The sequence below is a fragment of the Aphelocoma coerulescens genome, chromosome 11, assembly GCF_041296385.1.
Source record: "Aphelocoma coerulescens isolate FSJ_1873_10779 chromosome 11, UR_Acoe_1.0, whole genome shotgun sequence".
NCBI classification, from domain to species: domain Eukaryota; kingdom Metazoa; phylum Chordata; class Aves; order Passeriformes; family Corvidae; genus Aphelocoma; species Aphelocoma coerulescens.
In genome coordinates, this window is record NC_091025.1 from 20,940,778 (window position 1) to 20,959,930 (window position 19,153).

At 48.4% G+C, this 19,153-nt stretch overlaps 1 protein-coding gene across 1 annotated transcript in view; it reads right to left on the reverse strand.

Annotated features, from left to right (window-relative positions):
- Window positions 1–17,540, reverse strand: part of LRP3 (LDL receptor related protein 3) — a 35,313-nt gene extending 17,773 nt beyond the window's left edge. Inside the window, exons 1-2 of the mRNA XM_069027263.1 lie at window positions 17,229–17,540; window positions 12,128–12,175 (exon numbers count right to left, since the gene is read on the reverse strand). Coding sequence (XP_068883364.1) covers window positions 12,128–12,175; window positions 17,229–17,295 — 115 coding nt within the window. The 5' untranslated portion in view covers window positions 17,296–17,540. The remainder of the gene's footprint in view (window positions 1–12,127; window positions 12,176–17,228) is intronic.
- Between the last annotated feature and the right edge of the window lie 1,613 nt (window positions 17,541–19,153).

The following is a 19,153-nucleotide window of genomic DNA, read 5'->3' on the forward strand; positions in this document are numbered from 1 at the left end:
GAGCTCCTGGTTGGGGCTGGGCTGCAGCATGTCCCCTCCAGGAAACCCAGGCCTGGCACTATTCTGTTTGTTCACAGTAAGCACTTTTGAAGTGAGAACCACAGGAATACAAAAAGCATGAGGCGAGTAACTTACCTGAGGCAAAACATAAAAATGCTATTATTTTTACTCTCCAGGTATGGCATTCCACTGAAATACATGCATATAACTCCTACTAGTTTCAAAGGCCACAAAAACATACAGAATACTTAAATATATGAAAACATCTGTTTCCAAACAAATATTTTGCAGTAATGCAGTTACAAAAACAGGAACATTTTTGTTACCGCATTTCTAAAACCAGAGCAGCTCCATGCTAGATGCTGGAAAATACTGAGATCCAGTTGCAATTACAGAATTATAAAAGCAAATGTAAGATCCACAAGACGTTCCAACTCTAGTTCTCAGTTTCTTTAGGTCTATAAATGTGATCCTTCATATACTTGTTACTGCATCAACATATCACAGCAGCAAAAAACGACCAAGAGCTAGCAAACACAAAAAGGAGCTGGAAAGGCTGCATTTCTTAACTGCCAGGTTAGTAACACTTCAAAATGGGAAGGAAACAGAAAGCACAAAGTGAAAGAACAAATACACCAGACAGCACTATCCAGAGGCTTCCAGTAACACCTTTGCAAATATTTCTGCTGCCCTTGTAGCAAATAATGTTCTGGATTAATATCCCTTATTCATAGTATTTGCAATAGAACAGAATCAAAATTACACAAAACTTACTTAGTTCCATTCTGAGGAAGTCCCATTGACAGGCTGATGGCTCTGCATGATCACTTCCATTCACACATTCATCAGTGTAGTTAGTGGAGCTATTATTCTCCCAAGTACTTGTTTCTCAGTTTTAGGAAGTAATTACAGACTCTGAGCAATAGTTACTTAAGTATCCCAGCTTTTTTGAAGTAATATCACTGCATTTTTTCTTCTGGAATAATGTACAGTTTCCTAATGTATACGATCTGCTGTAACATCTGTTGGGGTTTTAGGAGTTCTCCTTCTGTTTTCTTTTTCTCTTAAAGAATTTTCCCCATATATGTTGCCACGGGGACAAATTACTGGGTGCTTAAGAAAAACAAAAGACCTGGCCACAGATGCAGGGGTGCATCTGGCTACTCTCTTTTACCTGGGCTTGGGGGCTGTGAGTTCCAGGCATTTGGACGTAGAGAGAGGCTGGAAGGAATTCATCAGCTCTGGAGACTTCTGCTTTTTTGGCTGCCTTCCTTCCTTCTACCAGAGAAACCCTGGGATCCCAAGCTCGCCTTCCCTGTCCTGCTGGGAAGCGGGCTGCAGCTGCCCTGCCCCCACTGTTGCTTTGAGCCTTCACTACTCTGTAGCCCCGCACGTCCTGCCTGCCATGACCTCCGGGGGGTTCCACTGCAGCTCCAGAGTTTGGATACACCTCATCTGCCACCCGGGATTTGTGCTCGTCCCTGCTGTTCCAGCCTGCCGTTCCTGAGGGTCCAGCTGGACACCGGGATCGGCTGCCCAGGGGTTTGTGAAGCCCTTGTTCCATCCTTCCCCGGGATCCCAGGGCACCGGTGCCGCTGCTCCCCGAGCTCGCTCCGGAGCGCCCCCTGCAGCCGCGGGGGAACCATCGCACCTGCCCTGCTCACCGGGAGCCGCCAGCGCCCCTGCCGGCTGCGAGCGGAACTGCACCCGAGGGGAAAGGGCCTGACAGCCGAGAAGGCTGGGACTGGGTTTGGGATTGTTTGCTGTTACTGCCATGGTTATTGTTGTTTGTTTGCCTTGTTTTATATATAACAGTAAAGAACTGTTATTCCTATTCCTCATATCTTTGCCTGAAAGCCCCTTAATTTCAAAATTATAATAATTCAGAGGGAAAGGGGTTGCAATATTTTTTTCTTCCGTTTCAAGGGAGACTCCTGCCTTCCTTAGCAGACACCTGTCTTGCAAACCAAGACAGATCTTGGCACCCAATATGGGGCCTGAGGGCATTAAGAGAAAGGGGTGAAAAAGGAATAACAGTTTCTGGATAACTTAATTTTCTGTGCTGGATATAGGAACCTTGCCAGGCAGCACTATGTGGTCTAGTTTACCCTGGTTCAGGTGGCACGTGGTTGTGGCTATATTCTTCCCCTTTGCAGCTCCTTACCTAAACATGGGTTCTCTGACTAAGGCTACCATTGCTGTTATCCAGTTTGCACCATGGGTTGAGAAGATGAGGAATTAATGGGTTTTTAACTTCCTCCGGAATGTGGATGGATAAAGGATAAAGGGCTATCACACACTAAGTGCATGTTTTTGGGGTTATGTTAAAAATGGTACCTTCTGTGGGGAAATGACACCAGGGGAAGTTTTCTCCCAACCCCTCAACCAGTTCTTTGGGCCCACCCCACCAACTTTTGAAGGGTTTAGATTCCCTCTGAATACTAACCACCTGCTGCTGGTAGGCCTACTCTATTTATCACTCATTGTTAAGTTGAGATTGGCTTGGATAACTACCCAGACACCAGCCCCAGAGACTAGAGATCCTACCCCAGAGCCTGCTCCTGCCCCAGAACCTGACACGGCCCCCGAGACTAGAGATCCGGCCCCAGAGCTTAACACAGCCCCAGACACTATAGACCCTGCCCCACAACCTGATACTGCCCAACAGCCCACCTCAGAAATGAACCACCCAGATTTAGTGGGGGCACTGGTGAAGGAGGTGCGCAAGATGTGCCAAGTGCTAAGGGAATACACCTCCTCAGCTAGTGAAAAACCCTCTCTCTGCCCCAAAGGAGGAGAGTCCGATGGTGCAGCAGTGGAACCCACGGATGTTACAACCATCCAGGCTCCAGCTGAACCACAAGGACAAGCACAGCCAGCAGCAGTCGCCCCTGTGCAGAGGAGGAAGTGTAAGACCAAATCAGTACGACCAGTTAATGATGATGGGGAACCAGGGCCCTCACAACCAGCAGGAGAGCCAGAGCCAGAAATCATCACTGAGTCCCTGTCATACGACAGTCTCCATAGTAAGCGAAACGACATTGTGTGAAGGAGGCGTGAGCCTTATACAACCTGGCTGCTTCGGGTTTGGGACCTTATGGGCACAAGTGTGCAACTGGATAGTGGCGAGGCAAGGTGACCCAGGACCCAGGTGTGGACCAGATATTTGTGAGGGAGCCAGGGCCCCTTTCTCTCTGGGAGTGGCTCTTAATGAGTGTGAGAGACAGGTTCATTCAAAAAGACAGAATGCAGGAGTACCATCATAGAATGCAGTGGAAGACACTTGAGGAAGGGATCCAACAGCGAAGAGAAGTGGCCGTATTAGAGGTACTCTTTGGGAGGGATGGACAGCATGATAATGACCCCAATAAGGTCAGGTGCACAGGACAGATGATGTGGCACTTGGCAAAGCTAGGGCCACCCAAATACACCACCTTCATTGCAACGATTAATGCTAAGGACAACCGAGAAACAGTGGGTTCCGTCGCCAACAAGCTCAGAAATTATGAGAGTATGGTCAATGGCCTGATGCAGGCTCATGTCTCTGCTGTGGGTAAGGAACTCAAAGAGTAATTTAAAAAAAAGATTAGGGAGATGAGGGAGGAGACAAGGAAGGTCAGTGTGGCACCAGTGCGAGTCACAGGCCCCCAAGTCAGAGCCTGCTGTCCCCCAGCTAGGGAGAGAGGGTACACCCCACGAGCTGAGCTGTGTTTTTCCTGTGTGAGCATGGGGAAGACATGAGAAGGTGGGATGGGAAACCCACCTCTGTCCTGGCAGCGCGGGTGCGTGAACTCAAGGAGGGAGGCACTAACCGAGGGGGTTCCGCTAAGGTGAAAGTAGCCTCAGCCTCCCGTGACCGAGCTGCCAGGTATTACAGACGGGAGGATGATATGTCGGATCCCCTTGAAGGGGCCTCGAGCATGCACACCCAGGGAAAGAATGATAACCAGGGCTAGAGGGGCCCTGCCTCTAGCCAGGGAGAGGCACGGGAGAACCGCGTTTTCTGGACGATGTGGATTCGATGGCCTGGCACATCAAAGCCACAAAAATATGAAGCATTGGTTGATACTGGGGCACAGTGTACTTTAATGCCATCGGGACATGTGGGGGCAGAACCTGTATCCATCGCTGGGGTGACCGGGGGATCACAGCAGTTGACCCTTTTGGAAGCTGAGGTGAGCCTGACTGGGAAGGAGTGGCAAAAGCATCCGACTGTGACTGGCCCAGAGGCCCCGTGTATTCTGGGGATAGACTTCCTCCGGAACGGCTATTACAAAGACCCAAAGGGACTCAGGTGGGTGTTTGGAATAGCTGCTGTGGAGGCAGAAGGCATTAGGCAATTGAGCACCCCGCCTGGACTATCAGAGAATCCTTCTGCAGTTGGGCTCCTGAAAGTGGAAGAGCAACGAGTGCCAATTGCTACCTTGATAGTGCACCACTGGCAGTATTGGACAAATCAAGATGTTGTGATCCCCATCCACAAGATGATCTGTGAGCTAGAGAGCCAAGGGGTGGTCAGCAAGACCCACTCACCCTTCAACAGCCCCATCTGGCCTGTGCACAAGTCTGATGGGGAATGGAGATTGATTGTGGACTATCATGGCTTAAATGAAGTAACTCCACCGCTGAGTGCTGCCATGCCACACATGTTGGAGCTCCAGTACGAGCTGGAGTCCAAAGCAGCGAAGTGGTACGCCACTACTCACATTGCTAATGCATTTTTCTCCATTCCTCTGGCAGCAGAGTGCAGGCCTCAGTTTGCCTTCACCTGGAGGGGTGTGCAGTACACCTGGAACTGACTGCCCCAGGGGTGGAAGCACAGTCCCACCATCTGCCATGGACTGATCCAGGCTGCACTGGAAAAGGGTGAGGCCCCAGAACATCTGCAGTACATTGATGACATCATTGTGTGGGGGAACACCACAAGAGAGGTATTTGAGAAGGGAGAGAGGATAATCCAAATTCTCCTGGAAGCTGGTTTCGCCATCAAGAAGAGCAAAGTCAAGGGTCCTGCCCGAGAGATCCAGTTCCTGGGAGTAAAGTGGCAAGATGGACGATGTCAGATTCCCACCGAGGTCATCAATAAGATCACTGCGATGTCTCCACTGATCAGCAAGAAGGAAACACAAGCTTTCCTAGGCGCCATAGGTTTCTGGAGAATGCACATTCCCAAGTACAGCCAGATCGTGAGCCCTCTCTACCTGGTTACCCGCAAGAAGAACGATTTCCACTGGGGCCCTGAACAGCAGCAAGCCTTCACCCAGATCAAACAGGAAATCGCTCATGCTGTAGCCCTTGGCCCAGTCAGGACAGGACCAGAGGTGAAGAACGTGCTGTACTCTGCAGCCGGGAACAATGGCCTGTCCTGGAGCCTCTGGCAGAAGGTGCCTGGTGAGACTTGGGGCTGACCACTGGGATTCTGGAGCCAAAGCTACAGAGGGTCTGAAGCCAACTAGACTCCCACAGAGAAAGAGATGTTGGCAGCTTATGAAGGAGTCCAAGCTGCCTCAGAAGTTATCGGCACAGAGGCACAACTCCTCCTGGCACCCCGACTACCGGTGCTGGGGTGGATGTTCAAAGGAAAGGTTCCCTCCACGCATCACGCCTCCGATGCTACTTGGAGCAAATGGATCGCCCTCATCACGCAGCGCGCCCGAATTGGAAACCCAAGTCGCCCTGGGATCATGGAAATAATTACGAACTGGCCGGAAGGTGACACTTTTGGGTTATCTTCTGAAGAAGAAGAGGAGCAGGTGACGCGTGCCGAAGAAGCTCCACCACATAACGAGCTACCAGAGAGTGAAAGACAATATGCCCTCTTCACTGATGGTTTCTGCCAAATTGTAGGCGCTAGCCAGAAATGGAAAGCCATTGTATGGAGCCCCACACGACAAGTTGCACAGGCTACTGAAGGAAAAGGTGGATCGAGCCAATTTGCTGAACTCAAAGCTGTTCAATTAGCTCTGGACATAGCTGAAAGAGAGAAGTGGCCAAAGCTCTACCTCTACACTGATTCATGGATGGTAGCCAATGCTCTGTGGGGTTGGCTGGAAAGGTGGAATAAGGCAAACTGGCAGTGCAGAGGAAAACCAGTCTGGGCTGCTGAGGAGTGGAAAGGCATTGCCACTCGGGTAGAGAAGCTACCTGTGAAGGTCCGTCATGTGGATTCTCACATCCCCAAGAGCCGGGCTAATGAAGAACATCGTAATAACAAGCAGGTAGATCAGGCTGTGAAAATAGAGGTGTCCCAGATAGACTTGGATTGGCAACATAAAGGAGAATTGTTCCTAGCTCGATGGGCCCATGATGCCTCTGGCCATCAGGGCAGAGATGCCACCTATAAGTGGGCATGAGACCGAGGGGTGGATCTGACCATGGACAGTATCTCCCAGGTGATCCATGATTGTGAGACATGCGCTGCGATCAAGCAGGCCAAGCGGGTGAAGCCCCTGTGGTACGGTGGGCGATGGTCCAAATACAAGTATGGGGAGGCCTGGCAGATTGATTACATCACACTGCCTCAAACACGCCAAGGCAAGCACTATGTGCTCATGATGGTAGAAGCCACCACAGGATGGTTGGAGACCTACCCTGTGCCTCAAGCTACAGCCCGGAACACCATCCTGGGCCTTGAAAAGCAGGTGCTTTGGAGGCATGGCACCCCTGAGAAAATCGAGTCTGACAATGGGACTCATTTCAAGAACAGCCTTATAAACACCTGGGCTAGAGAACATGGCATTGAGTGGGTGTACCACATCCCTTACCATGCACCAGCAGCTGGGAAGGTTGAGCGGTGTAATGGACTGCTTAAAACCACCTTGAAGGCACTGGGTGGGGGGAGTTTCAAGAACTGGGAGGTGCATTTAGCAAGAGCCACCTGGTTAGTTAACACCCGAGGCTCCACCAGCCGAGCAGGCCCTGCCCAATCTGAACCCCTACAAACAACAGATGGGGATAAGGTTCCAGTGGTGCACATGAGAGGTATGCTTGGAAAAACTGTTTGGGTTAAGTCTGCCTTGAGCAAAGACAAACCCATCCGTGGGGCTGTTTTTGCTCAGGGACCAGGTTGTACCTGGTGGGTGATGCAAAGGGATGGAGAGACCCGTTGCATACCGCAAGGGGACCTTGTTTTAGGGTGAAATACCCATGGCTCTGTACATGTATCAGTATCAGCATGTATATATGTGTATCATTTGGGTGATGCATGTATTTATATGGTTAAAAAGGTTAAGTTTCATGTAACATGTTAGTATGGGAAAAAATTCGGGGTGGATAATGTTGGGGTTTTAAGAGGTCTAGTTTTTTTTCTGTTAAAGGAATTTTCCCCCATTCTGTTACTAAGACAATAAATCGCTGGATGCTTAAGAGAAAACAAAAGGCCTGGCTACTCCTTTTGTTTCACCTGGGTGTGTGGTCAGTTTGCTCTCAGTGTTGAGAGAGAGGAGCTGCTGCTTCTTGGCCACTTTTCTTTCTGCTGGAAACAACACTGGGATCCCAAAGCCGCCTTTCCTGCCCCGCTGGAGGCCGGGCCGTGGTTGCGCTGCCCTACCGTTGCTTTGAGCCTTCACTACGTTGTAGCCGTACTCGCCCTGCCTGCCCAGATCTCTGGGGGGTTCCCCGCTTGGATATATCACTTCTGCCACCCAGGATTTGTGCTTGTCCCTGCCGCTCCAGCCTGCTGTTCCCGAGGGTCCAGCCAGGGGTTTGTGAAGCCTTTGTTCCATCCCTCCCCGGGATCCCAGGGCACCGGTGCCGCTGCTCCCCGAGCTCGCTCCGGAGCGCCCCCTGCAGCCGCGGGGGAACCATCGCACCTGCCCTGCTCACCGGGAGCCGCCAGCGCCCCTGCTGGCTGCGAGTGGAACTGCACCCGAGGGGAAAGGGCCCGACAGCCGAGAAGGCTGGGACTGGGTTTGTGTTTGCTGTTACTGCCATAGTTATTGGTGTTTGTTTGACTGGTTATACACATATAGATATATAATAGTAAAGAACTGTTATTCCTATTTCCCACATCTTTGCCTAAAAGCCCTTGATTTCAAAATTATAATAACTCGGAGTGAAAGGGGTTACATCTGCCACTTCAAGGGAGGCTTCTGCCTTCCTTAGCAGACACCTGTCTGTCAAAACCAAGACACACACAAAGGCAGAATTTTATACTGTTGGAGCTTCAGTATCAGTAAAAGGGTCCCACTTCCCTCCTCAGCTCCTGGCCATGAAGTCTGCAAAATCACACACATACCTAAGTCCTGTGTTATTAAGCTGGGCTTCAGCTTTACATTGTGATTCCTTAAGGAAAATAAACAAGGGCCTGTTCAAATTGCCAAAACATCTAAAGGAAAGAGAAGTTCCTAAATAGAAAGGTGCAGTCCTGGATTCTGAAGGCCTTATCAGTGACAACACAGAAGAATAGCAGTGATAACACTTTTACAACAATTCTTCTGTCTTTCCCTAGCCTTTCTGCACAAACTTAGAAGAAAAGTGAAATCCCAATTAACTAAAAACTCCAAACTGCTTAAACTTCCCACATTTAGTGTTACTGAAGAAATATAAAACTACCAGTTCCTGGATTGGCAAACCAACCCACCAAAAATCTTACTGAGATGAAGAAAAGATAAATTCTAAAGACAGAAAATAATACATCTTCCACAGTTAAAAAAATCCCCAAACGACAACAAAAACAAACAAAGAAAAAGAAAACCCCAAACTTCAAACAAATGCCAGAAGATACTGGAGTTCAGAGAGTTTCTATCAAGAGGGCATAAATCTTAATGCGGCTCTCTCTGTAATAATCAAATGGATTTCTTCTACTGTAAACAGCAGTAGATTCCCTCTGCCAGTTAAATATGCCACAAATAACGGCAATGAAGTTTCCAAAAAGTTTACATTAATAATATTACTCCTATTTTTGCAAGAGCAACTGTAATAAAACAGACATTGAGCTTCACCAAAGGACAGCACTGAGGGTACTATGCTCTGCCGGAATAAATTTTCAGACAACCCCAGATGAAAATAAATCCTGCAGCTTTACACTCTCCTGCACTAGGGCCTGCCCCAGTCACAAAGAACACATCTCAACCATCTGCTCCAGGATAAAAGATGTTTTGCACTTGAAAAATTGCAACCTCCTCTCAAAACCAAATGCTTTGAAATATACATTTCCTCAAGTAGCTGTCTCAGAGTCAGCAGGAAACTCTCCCCAAGTTCTCACAATGCTCCCTCAAGGAGGGCTTGCACACATGGTTTAATGCAGATCCCTTATGCCTGTGGAAAAAGAAGACTGAAGACTCCCCTTCACTTTATCCAGTCTCCAGCTGGCTGCTTCTGCCCCTGATCAGAACCAGCGAAGGCACAGTCCTTCACCTCACAGATGTGACAAAATCTGAGCTCACACTGCTCAATCAACAGGCTGACCTAGCTTTCTGCGAGCACAGGTAAGAGAAGCTACACATGGATCAGTCTTTGATGATCATTTTCATCCCCAGCTCCAGTTACATCATCAGGAGACAAGGTAACTCAAAACTGTATGAAGACAAGAAAATCTGAAGACTACAAATACCCTGAAGTTTTCAGCATACTTGGAAGAAAAAAAGCCAGATGTTAGAACTCTATTTCTAGCAAAAAAAAAAAGTGTTAGAAAGCAGCAGAGTCAACTGGAAGAAGCTCTACATATTTTAGGCTGAGGCAGTATCACCAGTCTAAGTAAACCACTGTGTAATTACTTAGTTTACACTTTGTAAACTCATGTATCATATACACCCAACAGATGCCAAACTCTATCAAAAGCTAAACAACCATCCAGGCAGAATATACTAGGACATAAATGACACTCTGTACTTTTTCCAATGAAAGAATGGAAAATACTGTTGAAAGGAATGAAGGACTTGCCTTTACAAGCAAGCTGTGGACCTGCTGGAAGATAAAACTAGTACTGAGCGATAAAAGAAACAATAGGAAGGATTCCACTGATTGATGAATGGAAAGAAAGAGATTTGTCTTTACAAATAAACTATAGCTCTGCTGATAAATGAAATTGGATATTGAGAGATGAAAGAAACAATGAGAAGAACCATAAATTCCATAAGAATTAAAATAAAGGGGGGTTTATACATTAGAAGGGAGTCTTAGGTATTAGACGTTTCAGGAAGTCTGCACCTCTCAAGTATCTCAGCCAATGGGGAAAGAGAGAGGGAAATGCAGCCGGGAAATTAGGATAAATAGGAGGCTGTGCCCTCCAAAAATCTGAGAGACCCCTGGGGAAATGCCCCATGGCCTCTCCCTGTATTCGAATAAAGTAACAGAACCCCTCTGTCTCCTTTTCAGACATAAACCTCTGGTGTTTGTGGATTAATTTTCCTGACACTGTGTTGCAAACAACACATGTCCTGCCTGTCTTATCCACACTTCCTCCAAGCTTAATTTAAGCAGGTTACCTAATCATAAAATTACTACCTTCTCCTGATTTAAACCTTGTCTCAACCCCCAGTTTTGACTTGAACACTCAAGCTCCCATATTAATCGATCTACTGTCCTAGAATTACTTTTCTGTTTTCCCATAACCTTTCCTCCCATCTCCCTTGTTTGCGATTTTATGTTTTAATATAAGTTGCAGCTTCTTTGGACATAAAGTACATCTACACATATGACAGTGGATTGACAGTCACAAGAGGGCCCATATCACTAAGAGGACCCTGACAACAATATTCCCATAATGTCAGTAAGTCACAGCACTGCTAGAGAGAAGGAAATTACACAAGGTGCTGTGATTCTGGTTGAATTTCCACGCAGATATTCATGAGACATTTTTAATATTCTTGTTTTAACTTCTTCAGGAATCAGCCACTCTCCCTGACTTGATACTCCCAGGCACATTTCCTAAACACAGTTATCCCCTAAACATATCAGCATGCACTATGACCTTAGCCTCAAGCTTACAATTTTTATCTACCACAGTGACAATGATGCAGTCTATAACCCCATCGTGGTTTAAGCCCAACTGGAAAATGAGCCCCACGCAGCCACTCTCGTCTCCCCACCCCTCAGGTGAGAGACAAACTGCAGATTACGGGTTGAGATAACAATTTACTGGAAACAGCAACCAGATAAGAAAACAAACAGTGACAGCAACAACACTAATGACAACTGCGTGTAAGAGAGGGTGATACCGCGCAGAGCGCTCACAAAGCCCAACGTGACGCGGCCCTCGCTCCGTTCGCCGCTCCTGCCCCGGGACGGGAACAGAAATGACAGAAATGGCGGCGCAGCCTCCACACAGCACCTTTGTCCTGTACCCGCAGCCGCGCCCACACGGCTCCAGCCGCGCCCCCTCCCAGCACGGGGACAGCGATCCCTGGCCTTGGCTGACACTGGGACAGCGATCCCAGGCCTTGGCTGACACTGGGACAGCGATCCCTGGCCTTGGCTGACAATGGGACAGAGATCCCTGGCCTTGGCTGACACTGGGACAGCGATCCCAGGCCTTGGCTGACAATGGGACAGCGATCCCTGGCCTCGGCTGACACTGGGACAGCGATCCCGGGCCTCGGCTGACACTGGGACAGCGATCCCTGGCCTCGGCTGACAGTGGGACAGCGATCCCAGGCCTTGGCTGACAGTGGGACAGCGATCCCTGGCCTTGGCTGACAATGGGACAACGATTCCTGGCCTTGGCTGACACTGGGACAAGGATCCCTGGCCTTGGCTGACACCGGGACAGTGATCCCTGGCCTTGGCTGACACTGGGACAGCAATCCCTGGCCTTGGCTGACACTGGGACAGCGATCTCTGGCCTTGGCTGACAGTGGGACAGCGATCCCTGGCCTTGGCTGACAATGGGACAACGATTCCTGGCCTTGGCTGACACTGGGACAAGGATCCCTGGCCTTGGCTGACACCGGGACAGTGATCCCTGGCCTTGGCTGACAATGGGACAAGGATCCCTGGCCTTGGCTGGCACCAGGAAAAAGCCCAGGAAGACTTAAAATTCCCAAACTTCTAAAGATGTCATTGGTAGTCTGTCTTAAACAAACGTCATTTAAAAAGTCTCTCTTTCATTAGAATATCTCTTTGTATGGGGAAGAAACAGTAACAGCTCAAATGAACAGTAAATACAAATAAGAAAAGTTTGTCTTACCTAATGACGTAACAGCGCTTTCTATTTTCCCAGTCAGGAAGAGATTCACTGTGTAAAGACAGAAAATAATGTTCAGAGAAGTTCTACTGGTACTGGGTGGCAGTCAGCAGTTAACCATTCCTAGGTGTTTGCTGGGGTGTTAGCATAAATGTATTGCAGTTTTCCAACAAGAACTTTGCTTATCGGCACAGGTAAGTCATGTAATCAATTATTATCCTTCACTACAGTGAACTAAAACAAGTCACCAGCAATCCAAGTTTAGTATCTGTGAAACATGCTACCAAAAGAAACAACTGACAATCTATTCTAAATTATCTTCCACAGGATTTATTTTAATTGAGGAACACAGAAGAACAATCACACTAAAACATTTATCATCACAGCTAGTGACTTCACCTGTTTAAATGCTGGATAACTAATGTAATTATTACTTAAATACATCTCTTCCAAATAAAGCAAGGTGACATTTACCCCTCAGGTAACCCATTTACCCCTCAGGTAAATGTCACCTTGAAAATCAACTGCTAAAGCTAGCATGATTGCCTTGACTAAGCAAAAGCAATGAAGTTTTCAACAAGGTCCACTAATACAATCAAAACAGGATGAGGCAATACTTGCAGTACATATCAGACTTGCAAATTAAGTTCCGAAGACTCTTCACTTTCTGAAAAATCTCCTCTCACAGTGTATACCACTAAAGTGATCTGGAAAGAGTAGTTATTGCCAAAAAAAATTTGTCATGTGTCTTTGTTGCTCCAGAAGTCAGTATTAACATGTAATTCCATATTAGTTTCCCCATACATTCTTTAAGCCATTTCTCTAAAAATTACAGCATGTTTCACTGACTGCTCTCATTTCAACTGTAATCTGCAATCTACAAAGATACCCCATTAGTAAAATGACAAATGCTTAAAAGAATTAGAAAGGTTTAAAACGTTATCAAAAACTTACAACATCCCAGCCCAAGCACTCACTCTGGCTTTGTTTTGCATGTGTTAAGTCCTAAATCTTTTAATAGGTAATCTCTTGGCAAGAATTTAGTTAAAAACATCATTAAACAATCAACAATAGGAGAAGAGAGGAAGAGAAACTGTCCCTGTTCCCAACAGTCACTTAGGAAGCAGCTGACAACACTATTTATGTCTCAGTGTGGGCCCCCATTGTCTTCTACACTGTCTAAACACATCACAAAACAATGACCCTTGCCCTGACTACCTTCTGGTATAACTCAAACCAGCACAAGAGGTACAAAAAGTACCAGACACTAAAGGGGTGGAAATAGAAAACAATCCCTTAGCTTTCCAGTTCAGGCCCAGTCACGTTTTTCAGTCACGACAGTGCAGCAGCCCAGGCGCCTACAGCTGTCCCTCCCAACTTATGTCTGGCTATCCACAATCTGGATTTTCTTCTTCCTGAAGCCAGAACTTTTTGCAGACAGTGATTTTGGGAGGACTGCTGCAGACCTCAGGCCAAGGCCAGGCCCTGCAAAACAGAGACAAAGACTGCTCCTGGCATCACTCATCACAGACTTCAGGGCACTACCACAGGGACAAGGGCAGTGACTTCTCCCTCCTAAGTGGTCTTGGGACTGAGCTTTTAGGAACACGCAAAAGAAGGAGGGGAACTAAATGGCAGTGTATGTAATGCTACAGTTTGAGGAGAAATACATCTGAACCATAGATTTGTGTTAATAAGCATTAATATAATGTTCAAAGGACTTTAACAGCATTTTATTACTTAATTAGTGTACAGTAACATTTGTTATATGATAATAACAATGTGCCATATAATTATTTCTTCTTTCACTGTGCTAGCTTGCTCCGTTAGGTGAGTAAGCCTACCTAGGAGCAACAATACCATCCTGTACCAGGAAACAACACAGCTCTGTTAACTCTGGCAAAGCAGCACATCCATTTGTGACAAACTCTGGATCACAGCAGTAACAGCAACACAACATTTCCTCACACAATATTAAAGTGCCACTATTTCTGTAACCATAGTAATATAGTCATAAAGACTGAGATGAAATTAATCCATGATTATGTCACAACTTTATATTCATGAGAATTAAAAGACTTGGTTTTGCTCCAAAGAAAGTACATGAATATACTCTGCATAACTATTATCAGTACAACTGAAAGCAGTGTTTGAAGATACATTGTATGGAAAAGTCTGGGTCTACCATTCTATAATCCTTCTTCATGTTTCCTACCTGAATACTCCCAAAAGCCATAAGAGAACACAAGCTCTGAAGCAGAGGTTTCCTCCCATGGTTTCTAAGGGGCCCCTATGCCCCTTAAGTGGGCATAGGGGCCCCTTATAAGTAGGATAAAGACATGGGGCATAATAGAGTGGAACTAGCCAACTCAGAGCTACATTACTGAAGACTGTTAAACAGAGAGCCCTAGTTTACTACCAGAAATACAGTTATAGGCAGCCTTGCGCATCACACCTGGAAGATACCTAAGAAAGAGAACCCTGAAAAATACTCATTTATCTCTGCAAAAAACTTTTATTGGCTGCAGTTGCGAGTTCTTTGCTCTCATTTTCAAACCCTTTTATACCAAGAAATAAGCAAAAACAGTTCTTCAAAATAAAATCTAAGTCTCACATCAGATACTTTCCCAATCAACTGAATAAACTTACAGTGTCCAATATCCATTTTGCTCACTCAAGACCATCAAATCAAACCACAAGAGCACTGTAAACCAGTACTCAGCTCTCAAAACTGTCAGAGGCCCGTAAGAAAGAACAACTATTCCCTGCTGATTTTCTTGTCTCTTGTCAAAACAAAACCTTGTCAAAATAAAAACAGGTGAGAGACTAGAGTATTAGAAAGTTTTCTAGATGCTCTTTTTCTTAACTATTGAGCAATTATGGGAAAGCCAGGAAAAAACCCCAGAAGTGGTTCAGTTGGCTTGAACTCCATGCAGGAAACTTACTGTGCCATTCATCTGGATTGCTAAATAATTCTCAGGGTGAGGTTTTCATCTGGGAAAGCAGCTATTTGGATCAAAAGGGAAATTTACATCTTGGCACCTCCAAACCAACTGACAGCTACCAGGCTTTTTCCACACCCAGGAGAGACATCAGCTTCACTGATTCCTTCTTATTTGATAACTTTCTATGTCCTCCAGAACTTCTCAAGAATGATAAACAAAATGGCTTCACAGAAGAACAGTTGAAACAAGCCCAGTTCCAGTCTTTGGAGCAGTAGTTTACAGATGAGGTCACACAGCAATGGTCACTGGCAGTGCATTGATACAGACACCAAACATCCACACACAGGCCATGGGAAAACAAGAAAAAAATGGCAAGAAACAAGAAACAAAAACAAGGATGAAAGGAAAGGACGGACAAGCAGGAAATAAAATACAAAAATAGTTAAAGTAGCAGCATTGTATTCTTATGGGTTCACTGAAGCAAAATACCTTACAAGCTTCCCACCTCTCATGTTTCTCAACTTCCACTACTGTCAGTTGTGCAAGGAATAGGAATAAAACATTCCAGCTGAAAAGAAGAGCCAGACAGTGAAATTCTAGAAGTCATAGAAAGCAGAAATCTACTAAACTTTCAACCTGACCTCACCCACACCTAAATACAAGAAGTGTTCTCACTTCAGCTCTGGAGTTATCTCATTAGTCATTTCAACAATAATCATGCTATTTCTGTCATATAACAAAAGGTTTAACAAAGGCCTGACTGGGCCACAAAAAAAACCCCACAAAACACCTCTAAACAAAATGAAAAAAAAAAAACCAACCAAAAACATCCCCCCCAAAACAATAAGAAATTCAGAGAGAGACACATTGAAGATTTGTATCTTTCTCTAACTTTAAATAAACAATGCAGCAGACATTATCCTCATGCTGTGCACATCTCTGAAATCCCATTAAGACTCTGAAAAAACAAAAGTTGTACTACCTGGATGTTCAAACTGTTTTGTAGTTTAGCTAGCTTTTGACATTGTACTCGTGTTAATTAAAATAGATACATTTGAAATAGCCAGAGTAACCGTTAAACTTCAACTTCCTACAAGCACTGATGTTAAGGAAGCACTTTTACAAAAACAGAACAAGCACTCTGGCCACAGATATCCCTTTCTGATCCTTTACATAACAAATAGTAACTGTCACTTGGGATTATTAAAAATTAACTCTAATCCACTTCATTAGCAAAGAGATGTGAGGTTAACACATTCTGGATCAAGGAGCTGTGACAGTTTACCAAGTAAGTGTCTGGTGGGCTCAGTGCAGCCCCAGCACTGCCCAGCTGCATCCGGTGCGCCTGACTACGCTGCCCCACCAGAATCCTCTGGCAGGGCGCAGGAACGGAGCAGTCAGCTCTAGTAACTCCTAATTTCACGTGTCCCTGTTAAATACGCGGGGCCTATCGTTCGCTCGTTCTAGTCACAGGCGCCAACGTTTCTGCCTAACAAAAAACATCTCCGCTGACAGAACGGGCTGACAGACTGGAAACCAGTAATACGCTTCATCACGCAGCCATAACTTAACACCTGCTGAGAAGCAGAGCGGAGAGCAACGGCTTCAAGCAGAGGGAGGGAGGAGAGCAGAATATGGCAGAGACACGGAGGGAGAGAGAATGTTTTTTCCCCGCTGGCACTCAAGAGAAGGGCCGGGCAGGCACGCAGCGGGGCCGAGCGCCGGGCAGTCCCTAACCGAGCCCCGGCGCCGCTGCCCGCCCTGCACGAGCTCACAGCCCGGGGAAGAACCGGCGATGCCTCCTGAACTTTTTTTTCAGGGCTATGCGAGGTTATGGCAGCGGTTCCAGAGCCAAGGGCAAGGCGATGGGCTCCGCTGGATCAGGCAGCGCTCTGCGCGGCCCCCACCGCCGGGCAGCGGCCGGGCATGGCAGCCCGAGTGGGTGCCCGAGGGACCCGTGCCCGCGCCGCCCCTCGCCCCGTTTGGAAGCGGGGTGACGGGAGGGGGCTCCGCCGGCACGATTCGTGCAGCCTCGTCCCATCCTGAGCCCCCCACTCACGGTAGGGAAGTGGAAAGGAGGGGGCCCAGCAGTCCCCACAGCCGATGCCCGCCGTGCCCGGACATGCCCCGCCGCCAGGGAGCGGCCGGGCTGCACTCACCCAGGCAGATGGCAGTGAGCGGCCCCAGCGCGCCCTGACGAAGCTCCGCGGCTGCTGCCTTCTCCATGGCGGGTCGCTGTCGCCTGCCCTTCAGCGCGGGGGGAACCGCGGCGGCTCCGCACCCACCAAGCCGCTACGCCGAGCCGCAGGAGCTGGCGGCGCCTCCGGCCCACGGTGCCCCCGCCCGCCGGGGGGCCGGGAGTGGCGCGGGCGCCCGCCGCAGCGGCGTCCCCATGTCCGGCCCACGCTCCCACTCCGGGGCAGGTGGCAGAGGACAGACGGCAGCGCCGCCGCCGCTGCCCCACGTGACAGGCCCGCCGAGCGGCTGCGGCGGCCGGGCCAGAGAGCGAGGGGAGCGCAGCGCAGCGCCTCCCCGGTCTGCTCCGCTCTGCTCCGCTCTGCTCCGCTCCGCGCACACCTGAGGGGCCGCCGGCAGCGGGCGGGCGGCACGGGCGGAGCGCGGCCGGGGGCGGAAGGGAAGGCGAGGGCCGAGCGCGCCCGCGCAGCGCCGGCCGCCGGGCTTCCTGTCAGGCACAGATCGCCCCGCTTTCGCGGCGCCCCGGCCCCCGTAGCCATGGCGCAGCCAGCCCTCGCGCCGGGCGGGCCAGGCCGGGCCCAGCGCCAGCGCAGCGCCCCGCGGGGGCCGCCTCTGTGCCGGACGGGTGCGGGGAGCTGCGGTCCCATGCCGGGAGGCCGCGCCCAGTGCCGCCGCCGCTGGCCCCCCCTGCCGGGAGCTGTCTCGGCCCAGCGGGTCACCCGGATGCCTTTTCCCAGCAGGATTCCCTCCGGAGCCACGCTGCGGACCCCGGGCGGCAGCGGAGGCGCGGGAAGCGGCTACTGGAGTTGGCTCCGCTGCAGCTCTCGGGAGTGAACGCTGCGGTCCGTGACGGGCGCAGGGAGAAGAGCCTCCCCGGGAACCCGGCTGTCACAGTCCCTTCACCCCTACCAAGGGTTGGGACCCAGGCCCGGACCCTTCCAGGCCCTGCCGACCGTGAAATAAGTCATCTGGTCATCAAACAGGTAACGTACCCACAGCAAGGCAGCCAATTTGGATTAGTGTAAACGACTTAAACCTATCCTGTCCCACTGCAAATGAACAAAGCTTAATGTGTTTACAAGCAGCAAGACGACAAAAGTTAACTGGAAACTTCATGAAGGGAATTGCAAAACAGTGCGAGGTGACAGGTACCCCTGCTCAGGTTGCCCTAAACAGCTACAATGAACCAGCTCTACCTCACATTTGCTGAAATTTTCCTTGTTTTCCCATTTGCAAATGCTCACATATTGCCCCTGAGAACCAGTACCAGCTCCACTGTCATTGGCACAGCTTCTCTCTTTCAAGGGACAGAGCCTCGACGGCACTGCCACAGATCTTTAACGCGATTGCTGCAACCCACTGAGCAGCACTTTAATTCAGCTACAAATACCAACAGTGATATAAAACTCAGTAACAGCACCAGTGCTTAAACTACACGAATGAGGGCTGTGCTACAGGGCATAGTTTAATCATTCAGGGCAAAGATGAGGTTTTGCTGTGTTTCAGTATAAACACAGAAAATTTTCCCTACATGCTTTAAAAAATTTGTATCTCCGCAGTCTGTGGCCATATCACAGAGACATGCAGTCAGAAACTCTTCAATCACCAAATTAAACACTGATTAGTAAAATCAACATCATGAAACAATCACATTATTGTACTCAGTTTCCCATGAAAGGGATGTAATCCCCAAGTAGAATTCATACTTAAGGGGTTTCCATCCAACATTAAGGTCTAACTGTGCTAATGATATGCATGCATACTCACAAACACTTGCTGGCATGGCCTCCAGGGTGAGGTGTGATCCAATTAAGAGTATTCTATCATCAACAGGCCCAGGTTCAGCTCTTAACTCTGACTGGACCTGGTGGAGTGATCATATTGAATG